Consider the following 24,454-nt stretch of genomic DNA (forward strand, 5'->3'; position numbering starts at 1 on the left):
CTCAAGCAACTCAAGTAGTATTGGTGTTGTTGCAATTTAAAATGATTAGCCCCGCTGATCATTATGTTTTGCATTAATTGTTAATAAGATTCAGAAGAAGATACCATATTTCTATTGTATCTGCTTTATTAAGAGCTTGATTTAAGCCGCAAAAGCTGGAGAGTTGGAATGTTTTGGTTCATTCTAGAACTCCATCAACAGAAATACCACTGCAGGATATTGAATAGCAACACTCAGCCCACGAAACACGCAACAGGGATATTACAATCGTTAAAGTCACTCTGATGAGCTGATCATATCTGTGAGAAACAGAGCATGTCTACACTAGAAACTTAAGTCGACCTATGTTAGGTCAACTTACAGCCACTGCAGTAACTACTGTGGTGGTTGATATTTTATTTTATTAATGGAGATATCCCATCTCCTAGAACTGGAAGGGACCTTGAAAGGTCATCGAGTCCAGCCCCCTGCCTTCACTAGCAGGACCAAGTACTGATTTTTGCCCCAGATCCCTAAGTGGCCCCCTCAAGGATTGAACTCACAACCCTGGGTTTAGCAGGCCAATGCTCAAACCACTGAGCTATCCCTCCCCCCATGTCCTCACTACCCTCCTGGGGTTGGTGGTGTGCATCCTCACCAGGAGTGTTTTCACCTACTGAAGAGGGGCAGTGTAGCTCCACATGCAGTCCCCACTGGGAGCCCAGCTGCCCCCCTTGGCTCCTGGTGGGGAGCTTTGTGCCTGGAGTCCAGGTGGCGCCTGGGCTCTGGTGGGGAGCCAGGATCTTCCAGGCAGCAGCCAGGCTCCCTGTGGGGAGCCCGGGCAGCAGCTGGGCTCCAAGCAGGTCGGATACAGCCCGGCTCCAAGCGGAATGGGTGCAGCCGGGCTAGAAGCAGGGAGCCTGGGGGGCACCTTGGCTCTAGCTGTAGCCCCCCAACTGTGCCAGTGAGGGCCTGGCTTTCTTGTTAATTTCACGGCTCCAGCAGGTAGGCCACGTTCTCTGCTCTCTGATCACTAGTGATCAGATTCTGACGCCAGCAGCACTTATTGTGTCCTCACACTGCTTCCCGCCATATCTGTACAGATGCATTGCCCAGTGATTATACTCCACCAGATCACTAGAAGAGTCTTCTCGCTCAAGCAGCTCACGCTGCAGGAGATGCTTCATATTTTGAAGCTCTCTGCTGGATTCACAGATATTAGGGCCCAGGGATGTAACCCCACTTGATCGTCATGGTTCTAGACTGGCCAACTCCAGTGTGGAATAGATTAAGGCGATGACATATAGTCCAGGGTGATCTGAACAAGAGGGTAGGTGCTCAACTGGTGGGAGCCAGAGTGTACAGGCTACAGGGTTGCTCTCTACTCATTTGCCGTAACTGAATCCTTGTCTGTTTGGGTGAGAACATTAGAAGTTTAACAGTGGCAAGAAAACTTTGACGTGACTTCAGTTGACTCAGCATCGGTGTTACATCATATAGTGGATATCTTGGATTTGTGCATTGCCTTGTGTGCTCTACTCTACTAGCAATGTCCTGACATATATCAGGTAGAACAGTGCCTACAAAGATGCAGAGGCTGTTGACTTGAGTAGACTTAAGGAAGCCCAGCCTGTAATATATTAGCGGGCTGTGTTAAGTACATGGTCAAGCTTCTGGAACTCTGGAACCTAAATACTTCAGGGGTCTTAAAGCTTCATCCCAGTAGCTGGTTGCATAGTAATATTTGTGTTAGATTGTCAGCCTAGAAAGAGTTCAGTTTAGCTTTAGGGCTGCCTCTGTGCTTGTCATAGGCTACACTACCAAATGTCAGTGTAGTTGCATGGAAAAGCTGAAGGGAAGTTGAAGAAAATCAAGTTCTCCACCTTTGTAGAGCTTTGATTGAAGTTTGTTTCAAATTTTGACTTTGTCTTAAATTAAACTGAAACCTTGTAATTAGATGGGCACATGAGCAGGAGCACAGGAAAGATCACAATATTAGATCATGAGTGAGTCTCATATTTTAGCTAGCTTTTCAAGATGGCATGCACACATTTACATGCCTATCTTGTGACCACAGTTAATGCACCTGCATGCACAACCAAAGTAATTTTATACACAAACTGGGCATGCAAATGTGTGCAAAATTACACAACAATTGTGGAGCTATAGATGCTTATGCTCTCTTCTGGATCATTTATGTTCATACAGTTGAATGCATAACAAGTTTCAAACATTCCTCAATTTAAATCCCCCACATTTTACAACAATGCATTGCACTTCTATAGTGCCTTCCATTTGAGAGTCTCAAAACATTTCTAAACATTTAATTAAGCGATAGAATGTTCCTGTAAAATAGGGATATGATTGCTATCTTTAAATATATTAGAGGGATTAATACAAGGGAGGGAGAAGAATTATTCCAGCTTAGTACTAACGTGGATACAAGAACGAATGGATATAAACTGGCCGTGGGGAAGTTCAGACTTGAAATTAGACGAAGGTTTCTGACCGTCAGAGGGGTGAAATATTGGAACGGCCTACCGAGGGAAACGGTGGGGGCGCCGGACCTGTCTGGTTTTAAGATTAAGTTAGATAAGTTTATGGAGGGAATGGCTTAATGGTAAAACATAGTAGTCAAGGAAAGCCAAGCAATGGTAGGTAAATAGTATGATGGCTAACAGGGGTCGGGCTGGAGACTCTTGCCTATATGCTCGGGGTCTTACTGATCGCCATATTTGGGGTCGGGAAGGAATTTTCCTCCAGGGCAGATTGGCTGAGCCTCTGGAGGTTTTTCGCCTTCCTCCGCAGCATGGGGCAGGGATCTCTAGCAGGAGGGTCTCTACCGATTGAAGTCACTAAAAACAGGATTGGGGACTTCAACAGCAGAGTCCAGGGAAGGGGTAGGGACGGTTTTATGGCCTGCAGCATGCAGGGGGTCAGACCAGATGATCATAATGGTCCCTTCTGACCTTAAAGTCTATGAGTCTATGAGTCTATGTAGCTTAACCCCATTAGATAGATGGGGAAACTGAGGTGCAGAATGGTTAACTGGCTTCCCCAGTGCCACACAGCAAATTGGTATCATAATAGATATTGTGACAAAGTTCCTCCTCTATCTTGGTGGGTCCTGCGCTTATTGGCAGCACACCCTCTCACTCTCAGCTCCTTGCACCTCTTGCTCCCAGTTCCTCACACTCGCACCACAAACTGAAGTGAGCTCCTTTTTAAAACCCAGGTGCCCTGATTAGCCTGCCTTAATTGATTCTAGAAGCTTCTCCTTAATTGGCTCCAGGTGTCCTAATTAGCCAGCCTGCCTTAACTGGTTCTAGCAGGTTCCTGATTACTCTAGTGCAGCCCCTGCTCTGGTCACTCAGGGAACAGAAAACTACTCATCCAGTGACCAGTATATTTGCCCGCTACCAGACTCCTGTACCCCACTGGTCTGGGTCTGTCACACTATATAATCCAGATCTCCTGACTCTCAGTCTTGAGCTCTAACCAATGAACCAATGACTCTCCCCCTCTTCTAAAATCTGCCAATTATGAATGACCTGAAAGAAATGCTATGCCACATCATTACCCTGTGACAAATAGCTACTTCCTTAATCCTAAACAAATAAGATAGCAGCTATATGGAAGACAAGATAAAAAAAAAAATCCGTGAGCACTCCAACAACAAATCAGGGTGCCCACTCTACCATGCTGCCTACTTCTTAACAGCAAATGAATCTGTTAGTGGTCATTAGTTTTTTATTAATATCAATATCCAAATCTCCTCCAGGTAAAGAAAAAAATATTTTAGGCCAGGACAAAAAGAGACAGTAGTAGATTTCCCTCATTAAATTGTACATTGGGTTCTTATCTGAAGAATGGACTTCTGAAGCTAATGTTTCATAATCTACACAGTATACATAAGAGTTTGATTAAGATGGATTGGTTTCAATTTAATATTAAAAAGTAACAAGGTACTGCAAAGTAAAGTCTGGAGGATGTCATTAATGATCTGGAGGATGGCATGGACTGCACTCTCAGCAAGTTTGCAGATGACACTAAACTGGGAGGAGTGGTAGATACGCTGGAGGGTAGGGATAGGATACAGAGGGACCTAGACAAATTAGAGGATTGGGCCAAAAGAAACCTGATGAGGTTCAACAAGGACAAGTGCAGAGTCCTGCACTTAGGAGGAAAGAATCCCATTCACTGTTACAGACTAGGGACCGAATGGCTAGGAAGCAGTTCTGCAGAAAAGGACCTAGGGGTTACAGTGGACGAGAAGCTGGATATGAGTCAACAGTGTGCCCTTGTTGCCAAGAAGGCTAACGGCAATTTGGGCTGTATAAGTAGGGCCATTGCCAGCAGATCGAGGGACGTGATCATTCCTCTCTATTCGACATTGGTGAGGCCTCATCTGGAGTACTGTGTCCAGTTTTGGGCCCCACATTACAAGAAGGATGTGGAAAAATTGGAAAGAGTCCAGCGGAGGGCAACAAAAATGATTAGGGGTCTGGAGCACATGACTTATGAGGAGAGGCTGAGGGAACTGGGATTGTTTAGTCTGCAGAAGAGAAGAATGAGGGGGGATTTGATAGCTGCTTTCAACTACCTGATAGGGGGTTCCAAAGAGGATGGATCTAGACTGTTCTCAGTGATAGCTGATGACAGAATAAGGAGTAATGGTCTCAAGTTGCAGTGGGGAAGGTTTAGGTTGGATATTAGAAAAAACTTTTTCACTAGGAGGGTGGTGAAGCACTAGTGGGTTACCTAGGGAGGTGGTGGAATCTCCTTCCTTAGAGGTTTTTAAGGTCAGGCTTGACAAAGCCCTGGCTGGGATGATTTAGTTGGGAATTGGTCCTGCTTTGAGCAGGGGGTTGGACTAGATGACCTTCTGAGGTCCCTTCCAACCCTGATATTCTATGACCTGAGAAACAGGGCAAGACTATAAGAAATCAGGAGAGAACACCATTAGTGCCATTTTCAGTTACCTGCTCACAGATTTTGCTGAGTTTTCACCTGCGTTTAACTGGTAACAGTTTGTAAACTTCTACAAAGGAAAAGTTTGTTTATCCACACATATCATGGTTCTGAGAAATTTAGTTTTAGAAGTGGTGAGAACTTTATACAAATTGGAGGCCCTCAATTGACATATTTTTGCCATTTCAAGAGTCCTCAGGCCAGAGAGAGAGAGAATGTTACTCTATAGACTGTGGTTAGGGCACCCACCCAGGAAGTGGGTGACTTAGACTCAAGTCCCTTTAGTCCAATTATTTGTTCATTATTTATCCACAGTGGAATAGCTTCAACAGGGGAGCGCAAGGGAGACTTACAATATCCCATATCCCAGTGGCTCGAGCATGCTTCTGAGAGGTGGGAGACGACTGTTCAAATCCTTTCCCTCTCCCAGGCAAAGGGGGGGGGAATTGAACCTGGGTCTCCCCCATCTTGAGGGAGAGCACTAGCCACTAGGCTGGAAGTCCTAAGATGGGCACAATCACCTCTTCCTCTCAGTGCTAACGCATTTTCACAAGAAACAGTTTAAGCACCTAAGCCGCCTGACTCCTGGCAAGGGATTCTTGGCTGGGGATCACTAGTAGAGGTAGGCACTTCCCTGTGCCTGAATTTAGGTGTCTATCTCTATGTTTCAGGGGGATGGACAGGACACAGGGACTGCAAGGAGCAGCAGTGTGTGTGAACGGTGGATTTGGAGAGTGAGCGGGAGCAGGAGACAGATTTAGGGGGTGCAGGGGGCTATGGGGTGCAGGAGGGAGGCTGAGTGGGCACAGAGGACAGTGATGGGGTAGGTGGGAGATGGAGGGATTGGATGGCATCTCCCCTAGCCTAAGGGTAGCGGTGGGGATGGGGCGTTCCCTCTAGGATGACCAGATGTCCTGACAGTCCCGATTTTGGGGCCTTTTTCTTATATAGGCATCTATTACCCCCCATCCCGGTCCCGATTTTTCACATTTGCTGTCTGGTCACACTAGTTCCCTCTCAGCAGCCAGGGAAAGGCAGTGTTGCAGTGCAAGAACTGATCTTGTGTCACAGGATTTTGGTGCCTGTAGGAGGAGCTGTAACAAGACACTGAATGAAAGATGTACATTCTAGGATTCTCTCTGTACATAATCAGCGATTTTAAAAAAAATAACATTGTTGAACAGATTAACCATTAGTGGCAGTTTCCCTGTTGAAGTCAGCAGGGATTAACTCAGGCCCTAATTTTGCTATTTAACCAATATTTTGTGAAAGACAGCTTTAGCCTTCTATCCACAGGCTCCTTTTCATAATCTGCTTCATACATTGAAACACTTTCTGAATTAGCACAGCTAGTGTTTAAATAGAGCACTGAGAAAACAGAGGTCATGCTTTCCAGTGTAATTAATATAGTATCCAGACCACAGATTTTCACTTCATAGGCACGCGCGTGCACACACACACACACGCATGCACCCGCATGCACACGCCTACGCCTTATCCAGAAATGACATGCTATAGAACCAGTGAAACAGACTTGGAAAACATTGAAGTTAATTTAGCTTTTTCATTCAGTAAGTGCAGTTATCAATGTTTCTTTACATGCACTCTGTGGATCAACCACCACTATCTTCTTAAACAACCAAACTTTGTACAACTCCCCTATGGGAAAATCCTAGGGTGAAATGCTGGCCCTACTGAAATAAATGGCAAACTTCAATGGGGCCAGGCTTTTACCCTATAGTGTATGTAGTAGATGCATTACCAATACTGTTTTATAGAAATGTAATAGGAGTCTATACAAATTACTTTAAAATTCATATATTTAATAAATTATACCCTTTCTATAGGTTTTTTAAAAACCACTCTATAGAATTCTACAGCAGGAATAATTATTTAATTCTGTTGCTTTTAAGGATGCTGTGATTCAATCTATGCTGATAAATGTATTGTAACAGATGTGCGTTGGACTGATTCTGAATTAATTCCTACCTCCCCAAAGGGTCCAGGAGGGATCTTCACCTTAAGGCAAAGGATGCGAGTTTGGAACTAACCAGCTGCCAAAGAGGGGAGTCAGCAGCATGATTAATGCTGTTCAAGGTCCTCATTTTTTAAGCAAAGAAAAGCACAATTAAAAATAAAATTAATACGAGCATTATAATATTTTCCCTTTTTAAAAGCTGAAGGATCCAAATAATAAAAACACACAAAAACACTACATAGTGGAGCAAAAACATACCAAAGCTGTCACTGGTTAAAAACATTTATATAGTTTCACTCCAAATTTGGAGGGGATGTTGACAGCTACTCCAGTGAATCTTTCCACTGCTTGTGGGCAGAAGTACCTATGATTGCTGGAACTTTGCAGGGGTCGGCAACCTTTCCAAAGTGGTGTGCCGAGTCTTCATTTATTCACTCTGATTTAAGGTTTTGCGTGCAAGTAATTCATTTTAATGTTTTTAGAAGGGCTCTTTCTATAAGTCTATAATATATAACTAAACTATTAGTTGTATGTAAAGTAAATAGGGTTTTTAAAATGTTTAAGAAGCTTCATTTAAAATTAAATTAAAATGCAGAGCCCCCCCAGCCCGGTGGCCAGGACCTGGGCAGTGTGAGTGCCACTGACAATCAGCTCGCGTGCCGCAGCCATAGGTTGCCTACCCCTTAGCATATTGCATGAAATGGCTTCTCTGAGCTGTGATAGTTCAGTGCTTTGACACTTGGGAACAGAGACAACACTGCCACCTACTGTCCTCAAAAAGCATCGGTCTTCCTCTTGCCAGGAGAATCACAAAATCTCCAGTACAGACAGTAGGAATCCCTTATCAGACTTTAACGATTACAATAAATATCAACTATGCCCTTTGCCAAACATCCTGGGACAAATTCTACATCAGGAAAGTCCTTTATAACATTTCAAAAGTAAAATGGGCAACCTCCCTGTCTCTTATTTTGTCACTTAGAAATGCACCTAGACATTAATACTTTTTGCGGTGCAATGTGTAGTCTTTAAGGGGCAGTGCACTCTCAACCCCATCAATGGGATTTGAGTATGCTCAGCACCTCCCAGGAATGGGGCTCATGGTTTATACTGCTAAAACTATTCCCAAAGGAAGATTTGATGGACAGTGCCAGAAAAATGTAATTTTGCCAGAAAGGAAGAGAATACAAAAGAAAATCGAGATCATGTTATAGTAGGTGAACGAGCAGTGAGAATCGGTGTAAGGTTTTTCTATAGCATCTGTCACCATAATATATCAAAGAGCTGAACAACCAGTTTAAATCTGCAAAGCATTGCCCATGGCAGACATCACAGTAGATTCAACCATTATCAGAAAAATGCCTGAAGAGTGTTTACACTCTAAGATCATATGGGAAGTTTCACAGCATTTAGAAGGAAATAGTAAAAGAGCACATTGCTGGCACTAAACAAATAAAAATAATATTTTAAAACTCTCTAGAAATAGGGGACTTGTAATGCATATTTGTGATGGACAGGAGGCACAGTTTTCAGCAGTGCTAACTCAGTGTGAAGGGCACTCAGAACTAGCAGCATTGCTGGAGGGCAGCTCAAATAGACTCTCTAACATTAACTATAAAGGAGTTAACCTCACAGTTTTAAGAAGCAGACTGGGGACCTACAGACCGCTAAGTGAGACTTTACTAGAGACCTCGGTCAGGATCAAAAAGCAGGAATATGAGAAAAATAATGTTTAAATTGACAGTGGTTAGTATGGATCTGCAAAATGGAATCTTGCTTTAAAAACAAACTATTCAAATATTTTAGGGAAAATAACAACGTTGAATAGGGAAAATGGACTTTGAGTTGCATATTCAAAATTTCTCATAGGAGATACACAACTGGAGAGTGAGAAACGTACAAAGAGAAATGCATGCAATATTCACGAAGCAAGCAATTAGACATGCATGGTAGGTGATTCCTGGCCCCATTTAAGTCAGTTTTGCCATTGACTTCAGTGAAGCCAGGATTTCACCCAGTATATTTAAACGAAGTGTGAATTTGTGCATAGGTTTGTATAGACAAGGTTTGGGTTCAGTCTCTTGGAATAAATGTCCAATGGATGCTTATAAGAATCTTCAGAATCTATTTCTACAATTAAATATAATATTTAGCACAGGGTCTGGTACAAGCACACCTTTCCTGAACCCATTTTTGTTATCATCAATTTGTAGCATATACAATAACTAACCACTAAGGGTGTGTGTGAATTGGTGCAACAATGCCCTCTTTTGGCCAGGCTGGGCATGGCACCTGAGCTCACTCACCAGGCAAGGCAGTCAGGCCTGGTCTATATGAGTTTAGGTCGAATTTAGAAGCGTTAAATCGAATTAAGCCTGGACACGTCCACACAACGAAGCCCTTTTTTTCGACTTAAAGGACCCTTTAAACCGGTTTCTTTACTCCACCTCCGACAAGGGGATTAGCGCTGAAATCGGCCTTTCCGGGTCGGATTTGGGGTAGTGTGGACGGAATTCGACGGTATTGGCCTCCGGGAGCTATCCCACAGTGCTTCATTGTGACTGCTCTGGACAGCACTCTCAACTCAGATGCACTGACCAGGTAGACAGGAAAAGTCTCGCAAATTTTTGAATTTCATTTCCTGTTTGCCCAGCTTGGAGAGCACAGGTGACCACGCAGAGCTCATCAGCACAGGATGGAGTCCCAGGATCGCAAAAGAGCTCCAGCATGGACCAAACGGGAGGTACGGGATATGCTCACCATATGGGGAGACAAATCAGTGCTAGCTGAACTCCGTAGCAGTAAACGAAATGGCAAAATATTAGAAAAAGTCTCAAAGGCCATGAAGGACAGAGGCCATAACAGGGACGCACAGCAGTGCCGCGTGAAAATTAAGGCGCTAAGGCAAGCCTACCACAAAGCCAGAGAGGCAAACAGAAGGTCCGGGGTAGAGCCGCAAACATGCCGCTTCTACGCAGAGCTGCATGCCATGCTAGGGGGTGCAGCCACCGCTACCCCAACCGTGTGCTTTGACTCCATCAATGGAGAATCACGCAACAGGGAAGCGGGTTCGGGGTACGAGGAAGATGATGATGAAGACAATGAAGATAGCTCACAGCAAGGAAGCGGAGAAACCAGTTTCCCCAACAGCCAGGATATGTTTATCACCCTGGACCTGGAACCAGTAACCCCCGAACTCATCCAAGGCGTGCTCCCAGACCCTGAGGGCACACAAGGGACCTCTGGTGAGCGTACCTTTGTAAATATTACACATGGTTTAAAAGCAAGTGTGTTTAATGATTAATGATTAATTTGCCCTGGCAATCGCAGCCAGTACAGCTACTGGAAAAGTCTGTTAACGTGTATGGGGATGGAGCGGAAATCCTACAGGGACATCTCCAGAAAGCTCTCCTTCATGTCCTCCTGAAGCCTTTGCAAAAGGTTTCTGGGGAGGGCTGCCTTATCCCGTCCGCCATGGTAGGACACTTTACCACGCCAGGCCTGTAGCACGTAGTCTGGAATCATTGCATAACAAAGCATGGCAGCGTATGGTCCCGGTGTTTGCTGGCATGCAGACAACATCCATTCCTTATCTCTCTTTGTTATCCTCAGGAGAGTGATATCATTCACGGTCACCTGGTTGAAATGGGGTGATTTTATTAAGGGGACATTCAGAGGTGCCCGTTCCTGCTTGGCTGAACAGAAATGTTCCCCGCTGTTAGCCACGCGGTGGGAGGGGAGGGGTGAAGTGATCATCCCAGAGAATTGGGTGTGTGTGTGGGGGGGGGTAGTTGGGTGTGTGCTGCATGTTAACCCGGAAACCACAGCCCCTCCTTTTACATTGCAAACCCATTTTAAATGGCCAGCCCAATGGGTGCTTGGTATGGGAAATGAGGGCGCTGCTGTTTGAAACCATTCCCACATGTTATGAAGGTTAAAAAAGCCAAAAGACTGTGGCTTACCATGGCTGCCTGCAAGCCGAATTCTGTTGCCTGGCACTGCATGAGTGATCTCTCATACCAAACCGGCAGGCCCTCAATATAAGAGGAAAAATGCAACCTTGTAACGAAAGCACATGTGCTGTGTAATGTGAACAGCAAAATTTAACGTGAAAGAGTGTACCCATTGTTCTCTAAAATGTGTCTTTTTTTAACCATCTCTCCCTTCTCCTCCACCAGCTGCAAATCTTTCTCCTTCACAGAGGCTAGTGAAGATTAGAAGGAGAAAACAGCGGACTCGGGATGATATGTTCTCGGAGCTCCAGATATCCTCCCACGCTGACAGAGCACAGCAGAATGCATGGAGGCAGTCAATGTCAGAGTGCAAAAAAGCACAATATGAACGAGAGGAGAGGTGGTGGGCTGAATCGCGGGCTGAAGTGAGCAAGTGGCGGGCTGAAGAGGATAGGTGGCGTCAGCTTGCTGACAGAAGGCAAGAGTCGATGCTCCGGCTGCTGGAGCATCAAACTGATATGCTCCAGCGTATGGTTGACTTGCAGGAAAGGCAGCAGGAGCAGAGACCGCCGCTACAGCCCCTGTGTAACCAACAGCCCTCCTCCCCAAGTTCCATAGCCTCCTCACTCAGACACCCAAGAACGCAGTGTGGGGGCCTCTGGCCACCCAGCCACTCCACCCCAGATGATTGCCCAAGCATCAGAAGGCTGGCCTTCAATAAGTGTTAAAGATTTAAAGTTTTAAACTGCAGTGTGTCTTTCCCTTCCCTCCTCCCACACCCCTCCCGGGCTACCTTGGCAGTTATCCCTCTAGTTGTGTGATGAATTAATAAAGAATGCATGAATGTGAAGTAACAATGACTTTATTGCCTCTGCAAGCGGTGCTCGAAGGGGGGAGGGTAGGGTGGTTAGTTTACAGGAAAGTAGAGTGAACCAGGCAGGGGGGGAGGGTTCATCAAGGAGAAACAAACAGAAGTTTCACACCGTAGCCTGGCCAGTCACAAAACTGGTTTTCAAAGCTTCTCTGATGCGCACCGCGCCCTGCTGTACTCTTCTAACCGCCCTGGTGTCTGGCTGCGCGTAATCAGCGGCCAGGCGATTTGCCTCAACCTCCCACTCTGCCATAAATGTCTCCCCCTTACTCTCACAGATATTGTGGAGTGCACAGCAAGCAGCAATAACAATTGGAATATTGGCTTCGCTGAGGTCTATCCGAGTCAGTAAACTGCGCCAGCGCGCTTTTAAACGTCCAAACGCACATTCTACCACCATTCTGCACTTGCTCAGCCTATAGTTGAACAGGTCCTGACTACTGTCCAGGCTGCCTGCGTACGACTTCATGAGCCATGGCATTAAGGGGTAGGCTGGGTCCCCAAGGATGACAATAGGCATTTCAACATCCCCAACGGTTATTTTCTGGTCCGGGAAGAAAGTCCCTTCCTCCAGCTTTTGAAACAAACCAGAGTTCCTGAAGACGCGAGCATCATGTACCTTTCCCTGCCATCCCACGTTGATGTTAGTGAAACGTCCCTTGTGATCCACCAGGGCTTGCAGCAGCATTGAAAAGTACTCCTTGCGGTTTATGTACTCGGTGGCTTGGTGCTCTGGTGACAAGATAGGGATTTGGGTTCTGTCTATCGACCCACCACAGTTTGGGAATCCCATTGCAGCAAAGCCATCCACTATGACCTGCACATTTCCCAGAGTCACTACCCTTGATATCAGCAGGTCTTTGATTGCGTTGGCTACTTGGATTACAGCAGCCCCCACAGTAGATTTGCTCACTCCAAATTGATTCCCGACTGACCGGTAGCTGTCTGGCGTTGCAAGCTTCCACAGGGCTATGGCCACTCGCTTCTCAACTGTGAGGGCTGCTCTGATCCTGGTATTCTGGCGCTTCAGGGCAGGGGAAAGCAAGTCACAAAGCTCCATGAAAGTTTCGCAGCCACTGGGAATCGTCCCACACCTGCCTCACAATGCGGTCCCACCACCTTGTTTCCCGGGCCCAGAATCGGTGTTCCACGCCATGAACCTCCCCCAGTAACACCATGATTTGCACACTGCTGGGGCCTGTACTTTGTGAGAGGTCTATGTCCATGTCAATTTCCTCATCACTCTCATCGCCGTGCTGCAATCGCCGCAATCGCCTCCTCGCCTGGTTTTGCTTTGGCATGTTCTGGCTCTGCATATACTCCAGGACAATGCGCGTGGTGTTCATAGTGCTCATAATTGCCATGGTGATCTGAGCGGGCTCCATGATCCCAGTGCTATGGTGTCTGGGCTGAAAAAAGGCGCAAAACTATTATCTGATGGAGGGAGGGAGGGGCGAGTGACGACATGGCTTACAGGAAATTAAAATCAGCAAAGGTGGCTGTGCATCAGGGAGAAACACAAACAACTGTCACACAGAATGCTGCCCCGCAAAGATTGAACTCAAAACCCTGGGTTTAGCAGGCCGTTGATTTCACGGAGGGAGGGGGAAGCAAATGAATACAGAACAAATCTGGTCCATCTATCTTTTACATCTTAGGCTAGCAGCAGACAATGCAGCATGACTGATAGCCATCGGCATCTTCTGGGTGCTTGGCAGAAGATGCTGTATTACGATTGCTAGCCATCATCGTCAAGACGGTTCAATAGGACTGCCGGCAGGACTGAGTCTCCAGGAGACAAGACATGTCTGCCCAGGTGCCTCTGACCAAACTCACTAAGGAATAAGACGATGATGGATACCAATCGTAATACACCATCCACTGCCAAAAGGCAATTAGCTGCTGCTGTGTAGCAATGCAGTACCACGTCTGCTGGCACCCAGATGACATATGGTGACGGTGAGCTGAGCTGAGTGGGTTCCATGCTTGCTGTGGTATGTTGTCTGCACAGGTAACCGAGGTAAAAAGGCATGAATCGATTGTCTGCCGTTGCTCTGACGGAGGGGGAGGGGCCTGACGACATGTACCCAGAACCCCCCGCGACACTGTTTTTGCATCATCAGGCATTGAGATCTCAACCCAAAATTCCAATGGGATAGCTACCCACAGTGCAACGCTCCGGAAGTCGACGCTAGCCTCGGTACAGTGGACACGGTCCGCCGACTTAATGCACTTAGAGCATTTTATGTGGGGACACACACAATCGACTGTATAAAACCGATGTCTATAAAACAGGCTTCTATAAATTCGACCTAATTTCGTAGTGTAGACATACCCTTAGTCTAATTCTTGATGCTCAGGCATCTGAAAACCCTCTCTGCTCTTACGTCCATCAAGGAGTTGATGGGGAACCCAGGCCCACCCACTCCACTGGGTTCCAGCTCAGGGCCCTCAAGCTAGATAAGGGTTCATTGACTCCAGCTATGCCCTGAGCTCCTTCCTACCCTCCCCTGGGTTTCTGGAGGCTCTTCAGCCTGTGGTCTCGTCATCTCATTTTAGGGTGTTGTCCCTGAGTGGCTCTTCAGCAGCTTGCTGGTGGGTGTTCCCTTCTCCAGGCTGCTCACTCCTCTGGTAGCTGCCCCACCCCTCCGCTTCCCAGTCCTTTTATCCTCCGAGCTGCTGTGAGGTTGCCAATCAGCCAGCACTGGCAGTGCCTGTGTTAACCTTTTGGTTGCTAGGCCAGCATGGGGTATGTGACACTACACCCCATATTCGTTATAGTAATATTAGTAGGATATGATTATGGCATAATTATGAAGCATTTTGTACAAGATGGGTCATGTAAGGTGTCATTGGAAAAGTTATGATTTGTTGAATATGATTATCCTATTTGTGTGCATGTATCATTTTTGTATCTGAAATTATAAATATTGACTATGGATCTGTATTTCAAATAGGCTTTCTCTGGAAAACACCTACAGACAGCCTCTCAGGTACAATAATGAAGAAGCCAGACCGTGCTAATGGCTCATCAACAAAGTCAATGGGCTGTGGAATAGCTTAGCCTTCCTGTAAACGTTTCGGCCAGCCTGTAAGTAATGGCTGCTATGACTTTGCAAGGGCATGTGACCAGGCCACATGACTCTGAACTCCAATTTGGGTACCTGTATTTTTCCACAAATTGGTTTGGGAACCAAGTTTAAAACAAAGGGTTCCCGCCATATGGAAAAACTATAAAAGGCAGGGAGTGACATCATCTGTTCTTCACTCCCCACAACTCAGCATCTGAGAGAAGCTCTGAAAGAAAAGGACTTGGAACAGGGGTTGGGAGCCCAAACTGCAAAGCAAATGCAGCTTGTGCCTTAAGAATCTGCAAGTCTGCTTGTATCATAAATCAGGGTGAGAAATTGCTAATTCGTATCCAATCTTTCTAGTATTTTAGGCTTAGTTTACGTTTTTGTTTATTTACTAGGTAATCTGTTTTGACCTGTTTGCTATCACTTATAATCTATCTTTTTTGTAGTTAATAGACTTGTTTTTGCTTTATCTAAACCAGTATGCCTTTGAGTGAAGTGTCTGGGGAAAAATCTCACAAGCGTATAGTGCATATCTTTCCCACATCGAGGGGAGGGTGAACTTTATGAGCTTATATTGTACAGATCCCTGTGCAGCGCAAGATGGTACAATTTGGGGTTTATACTCCAGCAAGGGTGCAGGGTGGAGGAGCTGGGAAATTGGTCGTTCTCTCCTGCTTGTCTGAGTCAGGCACTCAGGTAGTTCCGTTTGGGTGTGTAGTGTCACCCAGTGTCATGATGGGTGACCACAGGGCCTGAAAAGGCTGTGAGTCACCTACAGAGCACTGTAGGAAAGGCCAACCCAGCTGGGAGGTTAGAGGGGTGCAGCAGTTCCCATGGCTCCCAAACTGCACCCCAGGGGTGACAACCTGTCACACGGTACATATACCCCATGATCTGGTGACACTAGTAACTTTTCATGCTAGTCAAAAGTACAATAAAAAACCTAACAATGTGACTCTCTTAATATAGCTAAAATTATTAGGCCTTGCCCATCTCTCAAAATGCACATGAAAAAAAAAAACCCAAAAAACCAACCCCCCCCCCCCCCCCAAAAAAAAAAACCAGAAACCCAGAAACCACTGAATATGTGATGAAGTGGTAATAGGAAACGTGACTATGAAATTCAGACTTGCAGCATGGAGATGGAGGGATGGAAGTTAACATACCAGTCATGCTTGTTAAATTACTGAAAGTGCGTGTGCAGCACTAGTAGGCAGAATGTATCAAGCTCTCTCGTGTTTAGGAATATGTTATTCTCTCACTCGCCAGTAGAATAGCTTGAAGGAGTATATGACCACTAACAGACTAACAAACAGAAGACCCTCCTTTAGCTCAAGTGACAGAAGCATATGCTTTAGGAGTAGAAATTAATTAATTATACTCTCATTCTCTGCAAGAGTTTTCTAAGTAACTATGGTATCTCTGCATTATACAATCAAAGATTGAGATTTTCAAACTGATTAGTGGATTTAGCTACATAGCTCCCATTAATTTTGGTGGGAGTTGTGTGGCCAGATCCCCTAGTTGACTTTGAAAATTTCAACTTAGGTTCATTACAGTGGCATGCCACTGTTTATAGCATCAGGTATTGGTGTCTGGGGGCAACGGAAAGGCTGAATACTGAACAGTACAATAAAAGTTTAAATCCTGCAGGAAAACCCAAGATAAGGAACACAAACAGAAGTGCCAGAAAGGAACTAAATAGGAGTGTTAATTTAAGTTGGTGTGATCTATATGGTTTAAACACTAAATATGCTTACTGACAGTACTGAGCTTTGGGTGAGTCAAAATGTTATTCTGTAGAAGTGCAATGCTGGCAAACCTGTGGCTTTGCTCAGTGGATGGTAAAAGGGTTACACAGAGAGAAACAATCCTGTTCAGTTTAGGGAAACTGGCCATATAGTGCTTTTTTTGCTACCAAATGTGGCTTATAGAATCAGTCACCATAGTTTCTATATATGATACCACCCTGAAGGATCTCAAATTGCTTTGCAAACGTATTACTGACATACAAGTTATGCATCACTGAAACATAGCCAACCCATTGCAGAACTCACTTTTAAAAGTTCAAAACTCTTCCTATTAACAACATATTAAAACATTTTTTTTTCTTTGAATAGCTGTCTAAAGGACTTCCCCTTCCCGTCTAGCTCCAGGGAGTTCTCTATTCCTGTTTCTGTGGACCTTCTTGCTCCTTACTACTCTGGCTGCCTGAAGCATACCTCATTCAGCACTACTACAGACAAGGTCACTAGGCCTAAGAATTGACCTAGTGCAGCGGTCTCAGGACCCCAAAGTGGATCTTGACCCTGTTTTAATGGGGTTGCAAGGGCTGGCTTAGACTTGCTGGGGTCTGGGGCCAAAGCTGGAGCATGAGGGGTTCAGCCCTGGGTGATGGGGCTCAGGTTACAAGTCCCCTGCCAGGGGCTGAAGCCCTTGGGCTTTGGCTATGCGCCCCCCCCCCCAGCTCAGTGCAGTGGGGCTTGGGCTTCAGTCCCCCCTCCTGGGGCCATGTAGTAATTTTTATTGTCAGAAGGGGGTCACGGTGCAATGAAGTTTGAGAACCCCTGACCTAGTGTACTTTAACTACTGATACCCATTACACAGCATTCCTCTCCCCCCTCCATCATTCCTTCTATAGGAATTCTTATCATCACTTATTATATCCTTTATTCTTAATTGATAAATAAATAGGTTAGTGCATATGCTTACTCTAAATGATGAAAAGCTATTATCACTATAAAAACAATGAGGTATTGTCTCTAATAGTGTCTGACAAAAGTAAACAGTAAGTTCTAACAAACACGACCAGTTACTTCTATCCAAAGACAGTGAGCCAAATTCTACCCTCACATACGTATTCACTTCCTATTGAAGTCAAGGGAAGTTTCATATGCATATATAAGGGCAGAAGTTGATCCTTAAAGAGGAACAGTGAAGGAGACAGGTCATGTGTTTGGGTTATTTTTGTGTGTCTTGCTCTTTATACAATACAAGTAATATGAAGCATCCATAAGAGCACAATGAGATTGTAATAACTACCTTTGCTAACTACATACAGTATGCAAGACCAGTCTACATACATATACTCTTGTTCTGGCAGGGTTCTGGTGGCTTTTGAAACATAGAAGATGGTGAGAGCCACTAGAGGGCTTGCTAACTATTTAAAGCCTACATGCTACAGTCATGCTGCTGTTTCTATTTTATGTTTTGTTTCTTTTCTTCCATTCTCCTCCCCTCACCCCAACAAGATTTGTTTTGTTTTTAACTTTTCTTTTTCTGGCTCTGACAAGAGGCTCTTTTGTTATCTCTTGAGCTTTTTGTCACTTTTCTTGCGGGCTTCATTTACAGCCTCTGCCCTTTAGATAATCTTCCTTTTTACCAGAAGCCATCCTGCAATCTCATCCTGTCTCTGTGTGACTTAATGTCCCTAGTCTGTTTCAAGGCTTAAGAAGAATGGATTTCTCTTTTTGCTTTATTTGTGTGTGTAGCATAATTTTTTTAAAAATGACATTAAATAAAAGATTCCATTCTCCAGGGCTGTCAGTCCAGCATTTACATAAGCACAACATTCACATAAATATTTTAAAGTTAAAATAAAACAGAGCCTTTCCCATAACAGAACACCCTCAAGCTAATAATAAGCTGTAGCATACAATCAAACATGTAGCATACAGTTTGACATACAATCAAACATCATTTTGTGGCACATATCATAGGCATGCGTACGTGCACGTATATATAAGCATGAAGACTCTGAGGCCATGCCTACACATACAGCGCTGCAGCGGTGCAGCTGTGCCACTACAGCATGTCTGATGAAGACACTGTATGCCGACCTCCTCTGTGAACAGCAGCTCTGTGAACGACAGAAGCTATGTTGTTGGGAGAAGCTCTCTCACTGATGTAGCGCTGTGTACACGAGCACTTATGTTGGTGTAACTTATGTCACTCAGAAAGATTGTTTATTCACAACCCTGAGCGACATAAGTGATCATAAAAGCTGTAGTGTAGACATAGCTTGATTTTCAGACCATCCTCAAACTGGCCTCCCTTTTTGCACCTGCAACTATTTACAGGTGCAGCTAAGACAGTTTACGTGCCTCACTGAGTGAACCCACATATCAGATAATTATATGTCCAAGTGATCTTAATTTTGTCATCAACTTGCAGGTGCTAGCTAGCCAATGCAAATGAGAGGTGTTGGGGCCTAACTCTGTTTGGGATTTGTAATCTGTACCTTCTCCTGGAGTTATGAGTCTAAGATGTTCTTTTGTAAGAAATGCCATAGCAGCAGCAACAACTGTAGCCCAATGTTTACAGCACTGTAAATATAGAAGACTTGGGCTTAGTTCCCCCTCTCTGCCTGCAGTGGAAAAGGGATATGAATTTGAGTGAATGCCCTCACCGGTGGGATATCCTGGTATGGGTTTCTCAGTCTGTCCTGTTGAAACTGTTCACCTGTGCATAAATAAATATGCATTGCGCTAGCAAGAGTCTGAGTGACTCTGTAGTCCAGTTGTTAGCGCACTTGCATAAGCAGTGGGAGATCCCTGTTCAAATCAGTTCCTTGCCTCAGGTGGAGGAATGAATTAAACCTGAATTTGTTAGAATATATCTACACTGCTGCTGGAAGTGAGCATCTCAGCAGACAGATATGTGATACAAACACCAAGGTGAAGACTCTGGCTCTCTAGCCCACCTGACCCCCTAGGCTTGAGAGGCTGAACTTCAGAGCTGGAACATGTGGATTGCTATTTTAGTACGCTAACTCGAGCCCCTCTAGCGCAAGTCTGTCTACCCAGGGACGGAGGCAGGCTTGCTCCCAACAGAAGTGTAGACATCTCCCCCACATCCTGGGTGAGTGTGGTGTAAGCACTGGGCTAAAGGTTATAAGGGGGCCTCCTCACCACTCATCTGCTAGATTGGGCCCAAAAGGCAAGATAGATGGGGGAATGCCTAGTTTGCAAATCTCACTGGGGCCTGGGAACTGAGTTACCATTCTGTCTGGTGGTCACTGAGGGTACTCAGAGGGAGTTAATACAACTCTGAACTGTGTTAACTGCTGACTAGAGTTTCACACACAAAATCTGGTGGGTCTGTATGGGACAGTGATTCAGAGAGTGGCTGGATGCTCTCAGTGCTACCCTGCAGATTACTGATTTCCCTCTCCCCCCCTCCATCGGGTTCTGAGAGGAGCTGATGTTCCTGAGGTGACATCTCCTCCTCTCCACATTGGCAGTGGGAGCTCTACCCTCACCTACGGAAGGTAGAGCTCCAGACCACTATTAAGTTCTAGGTGATTGTCAATTGTGATAAAAATATTTGGGGTCTGTTCAATGCATGACTTAGGTAAAACATTTTTTCATAATGTCTGGCCTTTTTACAACATGCCATCAGATAAAGACAAATGCTCTCACAACATTCTTTATTGATGCACAGGGGATGAATATACAGATAACTTCCACTATTGCTCCTGTGAAATCTATAAACACTCCCATGTTAGCTGTGGAGCCATATAAAGCAGTTTAGGAGGGGGTTGCAAGAAGTGATCTATTTTATATTTTTCTGGTTCAGATAACTTATACTTCAATTTTTTTGTCACCATATACCCAACACTTGGGTACAATGTGAGAGATTTTATGAACAGCATACTTAATGGCCATCTGTGAATACTACCAATGATGTTAATGTGCTATTCAACTGAAGATAATGGGCAGTTTTGACTGTAAAAGTCAAACCTACAGAACTTCAAATATTTCAAGAACACAGATACAGTCAGAACTATCAAAATACAAAACTCTAACAATCCCCAAGCTTTAACAATTAAACTGTGCATGTTTTCACTTACTGAATGAACTGCAGTAGATAAGGGAATCCCTATTGTCATCCCCACCACTTCATTCTTTAACCATGCATTGTCAAGCTTAAAATAGTGACACTTGATAAGCTTTCAGTTCAGTAAATAGCCCTATTCATCTAGTAGCATTTTCTGTAGTTAGTAAAAGTTAAATATTTTGCTTCAGAAGCAATTCAAGCACATTGAAAGGTGCCATCTGCTAATTAAAGTAATATAAAACAGTAAAATCATATGCAACACGTCTTTATTTGTGAAACATTAGACACTAACCTCCATATTGGTATAGGAGCAGAGGGTCAAGTTTATTTTTTTGTCAATTCTAACGGGGAAAATTCTGGATGTAGTTACACTAGCTAATTTACAGCTATTCTTATGATAAAAAGGTTATAATTTTCTCTTTACTATAGATGTTCTGTTGTCAATGGTTTGGAGCCTTTGAGCCAACTTCCATTTTGGCTGCAACTTAAATCTCATACCACTAGGTGCCTCCCTTTCTCTATCATAGGTGAATCTGCTTTATGAAGAAGACTGTTTTGAGTGAAAACTAATCTTGATTCCCAGTTTCCTCTGTGCTATCTGAATACAATTAGACTGATTTTTATTAATGATTATTGGTGGGGAATATGATGGAAACATCCTTCTAAGCTCTGATACAAGGATTAAAAAACCCCAACTAATCAATATCACTTGACATAGTGTTGCATCTTTCCTATAATGTAACCAGTAAAATTATTGGAACACAGATTAAAATAGCACAGTCAGTCCTGATACGACGCTAACAATAACAAACAAAAATACTTGCCAGTCTTCTTTCAAGTCACTGTTACTCATTTGGAAATGACGGGTCACTATACAACTATAGAAGTTCGTAGACTTGTTTATCTTTACAGAACCCAGGCTGTCCATTACTCCATATTTAGCTCTTTTAAATGATTATGTATATTTCCTAATAAGACATTTTGTTCTAAATGTAGCATTTTGAGTGTTATATTTACTAATACTCTAATTGTGTCTCCTACGTAAAATGAAATTAGTGTAAAATACTGAGATTACGATAGCGTTGTGCAACCAAGCGACTGAATATTTATCTGCCATATCAATGTGATGTATTTGTTATCCATTTTTAAAATAGCTTATTTGAAGTGGAATCCAATTCCATTTCATGGAAATATTTCAAAGTGGGAGAGAAGAGATGGAAAATGATGATACTCCATTCCTACCCAAGATTCACCAGCTTGAACTAGTGAAGAGAATGTTGAAATAGCTACTGTCCCTTTCTTTTCAGGATATATTAGAACAACCGAAAGCAATCCCACTTGGAAAATACACAGAGAGTGTAATATTTTTGAACAGACATTGCTTTACAATTTCAGAGTAGCAGCCATGTTCTGAAACTTGCTTTACAATTGTGTCTATAGCTCTAGATATCATGATGTGAAGCACATTTATCACATAAAATGATCGCTATTTCACCGAGACAGGCTTCAAACACAACTTGTGTCATGGTCCAGTATTTTGTGATACAGTCTGTACTAGCAGAGGCTTCCCCTTAGAAGACTCTTTCTTCACTTTATAGATACCATACCACACTGTTCATAAGTCCTGGTTTATATTACATTTTACTGTATTTTACCACCTTGTACCCAGAGATAGTTAGCCTTCTGTGGCAGGGATCTGGATAAATTTGTCTGGCACAACTCCCATCCCTTAGTGTGCAGTGCCATGTACTCAAAACAGTGCTATATAATGATACAGTGAACCAGTCAAATGCTGCTTCCTAGCAGGTGCTAGGTTTGGAAACAATGAACATTTATAAGGGGTAGCATGTGAGGGAGCAATATAACTTATTAATTTGTGCAACTGCTAGAGAAATAAGCCTAAAATTAGTTATGCTCTAGCCCTATTAACCTAATAAATAGGTTGCAATATGCTTTTGTTAACATATTTTAAAGCCCATGAGAAACACGGAGAAAGCCACAGTTTTTTGAAAGGTAAACTGAGCACCCATTTATGCTGATTCAAATATTTGAAAATCTATATATTCTATTGTAAGCTCTGTTATAAATAATAGATCTTGCCAGCATTATGTGTTCTCACTTTCTGGATGCACAGCTCAATCACAAGGCTCTCAATACATTGCCTACACTGGAGAAGATTAGTTTAAAATATGAATTAGTGGGAATCTCTAGAAAGCTACCTCAAAACACTGAGGGAGCAGTTGTAGGAAGATACTAGTTTAAGAGAAGGAGAGCCAATATCAACCATCCCCTAAAATCTTGCCAGTTAACTATAATCTGAAAATCTAGTATACATATATTCAGGGTCAAATGGTTCTAATACAATTCAAGAAAAACCCCTTTCTAACCAGCAAAAAGATACAATAAGTACTGTAATACAATTAATCTTTTTTCCTCATAAAAAACAATGCCAAAACCATTTTACAGTTACATGGGTAGCAGATCAATTCAAGGTTCTTTTCCTGCTTTTGCCATGACAATGCTATCAGACCAAAAACCAACAGCAAATTCTTTAATTTAAAATCAAATGAGATTAACATTTTGCATTGTTACCCACAACAATGAAAATGTATTGGTGGTTTAATGACCCTTTGGTAGCCAACGTTTTACCAAATAAAATGTAATAGGACTGCCTTTAAAAAAAAAGTTTTCTTTGTTCAACTTTTTCTTTCCTCAACATTTCCTGTCTCAGTTTTCTTCAGACTAGATTTGCTATATGTTCACTTCAAGTGATGGTTTTGCCAAGCCTATTCTTGATTTCTTTCTTAGTCCAAAATACCTTTTCTGATTCTCTGTCGCTTCAGCATTTTCCTTGCCAGTTTTTTCATTAATCATTCTTTCTATATATACCCACCTGTTTCTTAACTGTTTTTCTTTTCCTTTGTAAAATGCCTCCCTTTTGAGCTAACCTCCCCCAAACACTCTCTTCTCTTAAGCCTTTCTAAAGTCTCTTCTTTCTCCATGCCCTCCCCTCCCATGGACCTCCAAACCCATGAATGCCCAAAACAAGTTTACATCTGAGATACCTACAGAATGTATTGCCTGCTGCTATAACACTCCTCAAACTTTTATGCCTATTCAGTTGTTCTCTGCTGAAAGACAGAAAGAGCACCTTCACTCCCAGAGGAGAACAGCTGAGAAGCTGGAAGCAGTGACTATCTCTGCTGTTGCTTGCAATGCCCATGACATAAACCAATATGTATGAAATTCAATGGAGGTAATTTACAATCAAAAGAAAAACAAAAACAAACTTCAACCAATGCATTTAAAATATATATTCATGTATTGTACAAAAACCTAATCAAATGAATCAACGCTAAATCAGAGCTATAACATCACCTGATTAAATACATACATTCACACAGCCCTACATGTGTCGTCGAGTAATTAAAGTACTGGTTTATGTGTTCTACCTCTACAGGATGGATTATATCAGACCTACTCAAATGTTTATTATTTTGATATTGTCTCATTCTCTACTGACTGAATCAAGGACTGACATGAGGATTACCCCCATCCCATCATAGCTATCAGCCAAGGGAAATTCTTCATTCATTCAAGTGGCAAAGTCCTATGTATTAGAGAAGAAGATTGTAAATTCTGTTCCCTCGGTCATAAGACTGGCACCTTTGGATCTGTACCTACGTCACCACCATTCATGAATATAACAAACATGCTACAGTACTGAAATTCAGTATTGGCTTTCTTGGAACTTGTGTGCATGACATTAGGGATCAATGTGACAAAA

At 43.5% G+C, this 24,454-nt stretch overlaps 1 protein-coding gene across 1 annotated transcript in view; it reads left to right on the top strand.

The window, feature by feature from the left end:
- Nucleotides 1-11,662, top strand: part of LOC101939976 (glutamine amidotransferase-like class 1 domain-containing protein 3, mitochondrial) — a 44,954-nt gene extending 33,292 nt beyond the window's left edge. Inside the window, exons 3-4 of the mRNA XM_065593317.1 lie at nucleotides 9,582-9,671; nucleotides 11,107-11,662. Coding sequence (XP_065449389.1) covers nucleotides 9,582-9,671; nucleotides 11,107-11,609 — 593 coding nt within the window. The 3' untranslated portion in view covers nucleotides 11,610-11,662. The remainder of the gene's footprint in view (nucleotides 1-9,581; nucleotides 9,672-11,106) is intronic.
- Nucleotides 11,663-24,454: the final 12,792 nt, after the last annotated feature.

This window comes from Chrysemys picta, chromosome 1, assembly GCF_011386835.1.
Source record: "Chrysemys picta bellii isolate R12L10 chromosome 1, ASM1138683v2, whole genome shotgun sequence".
Taxonomy (NCBI): domain Eukaryota; kingdom Metazoa; phylum Chordata; order Testudines; family Emydidae; genus Chrysemys; species Chrysemys picta.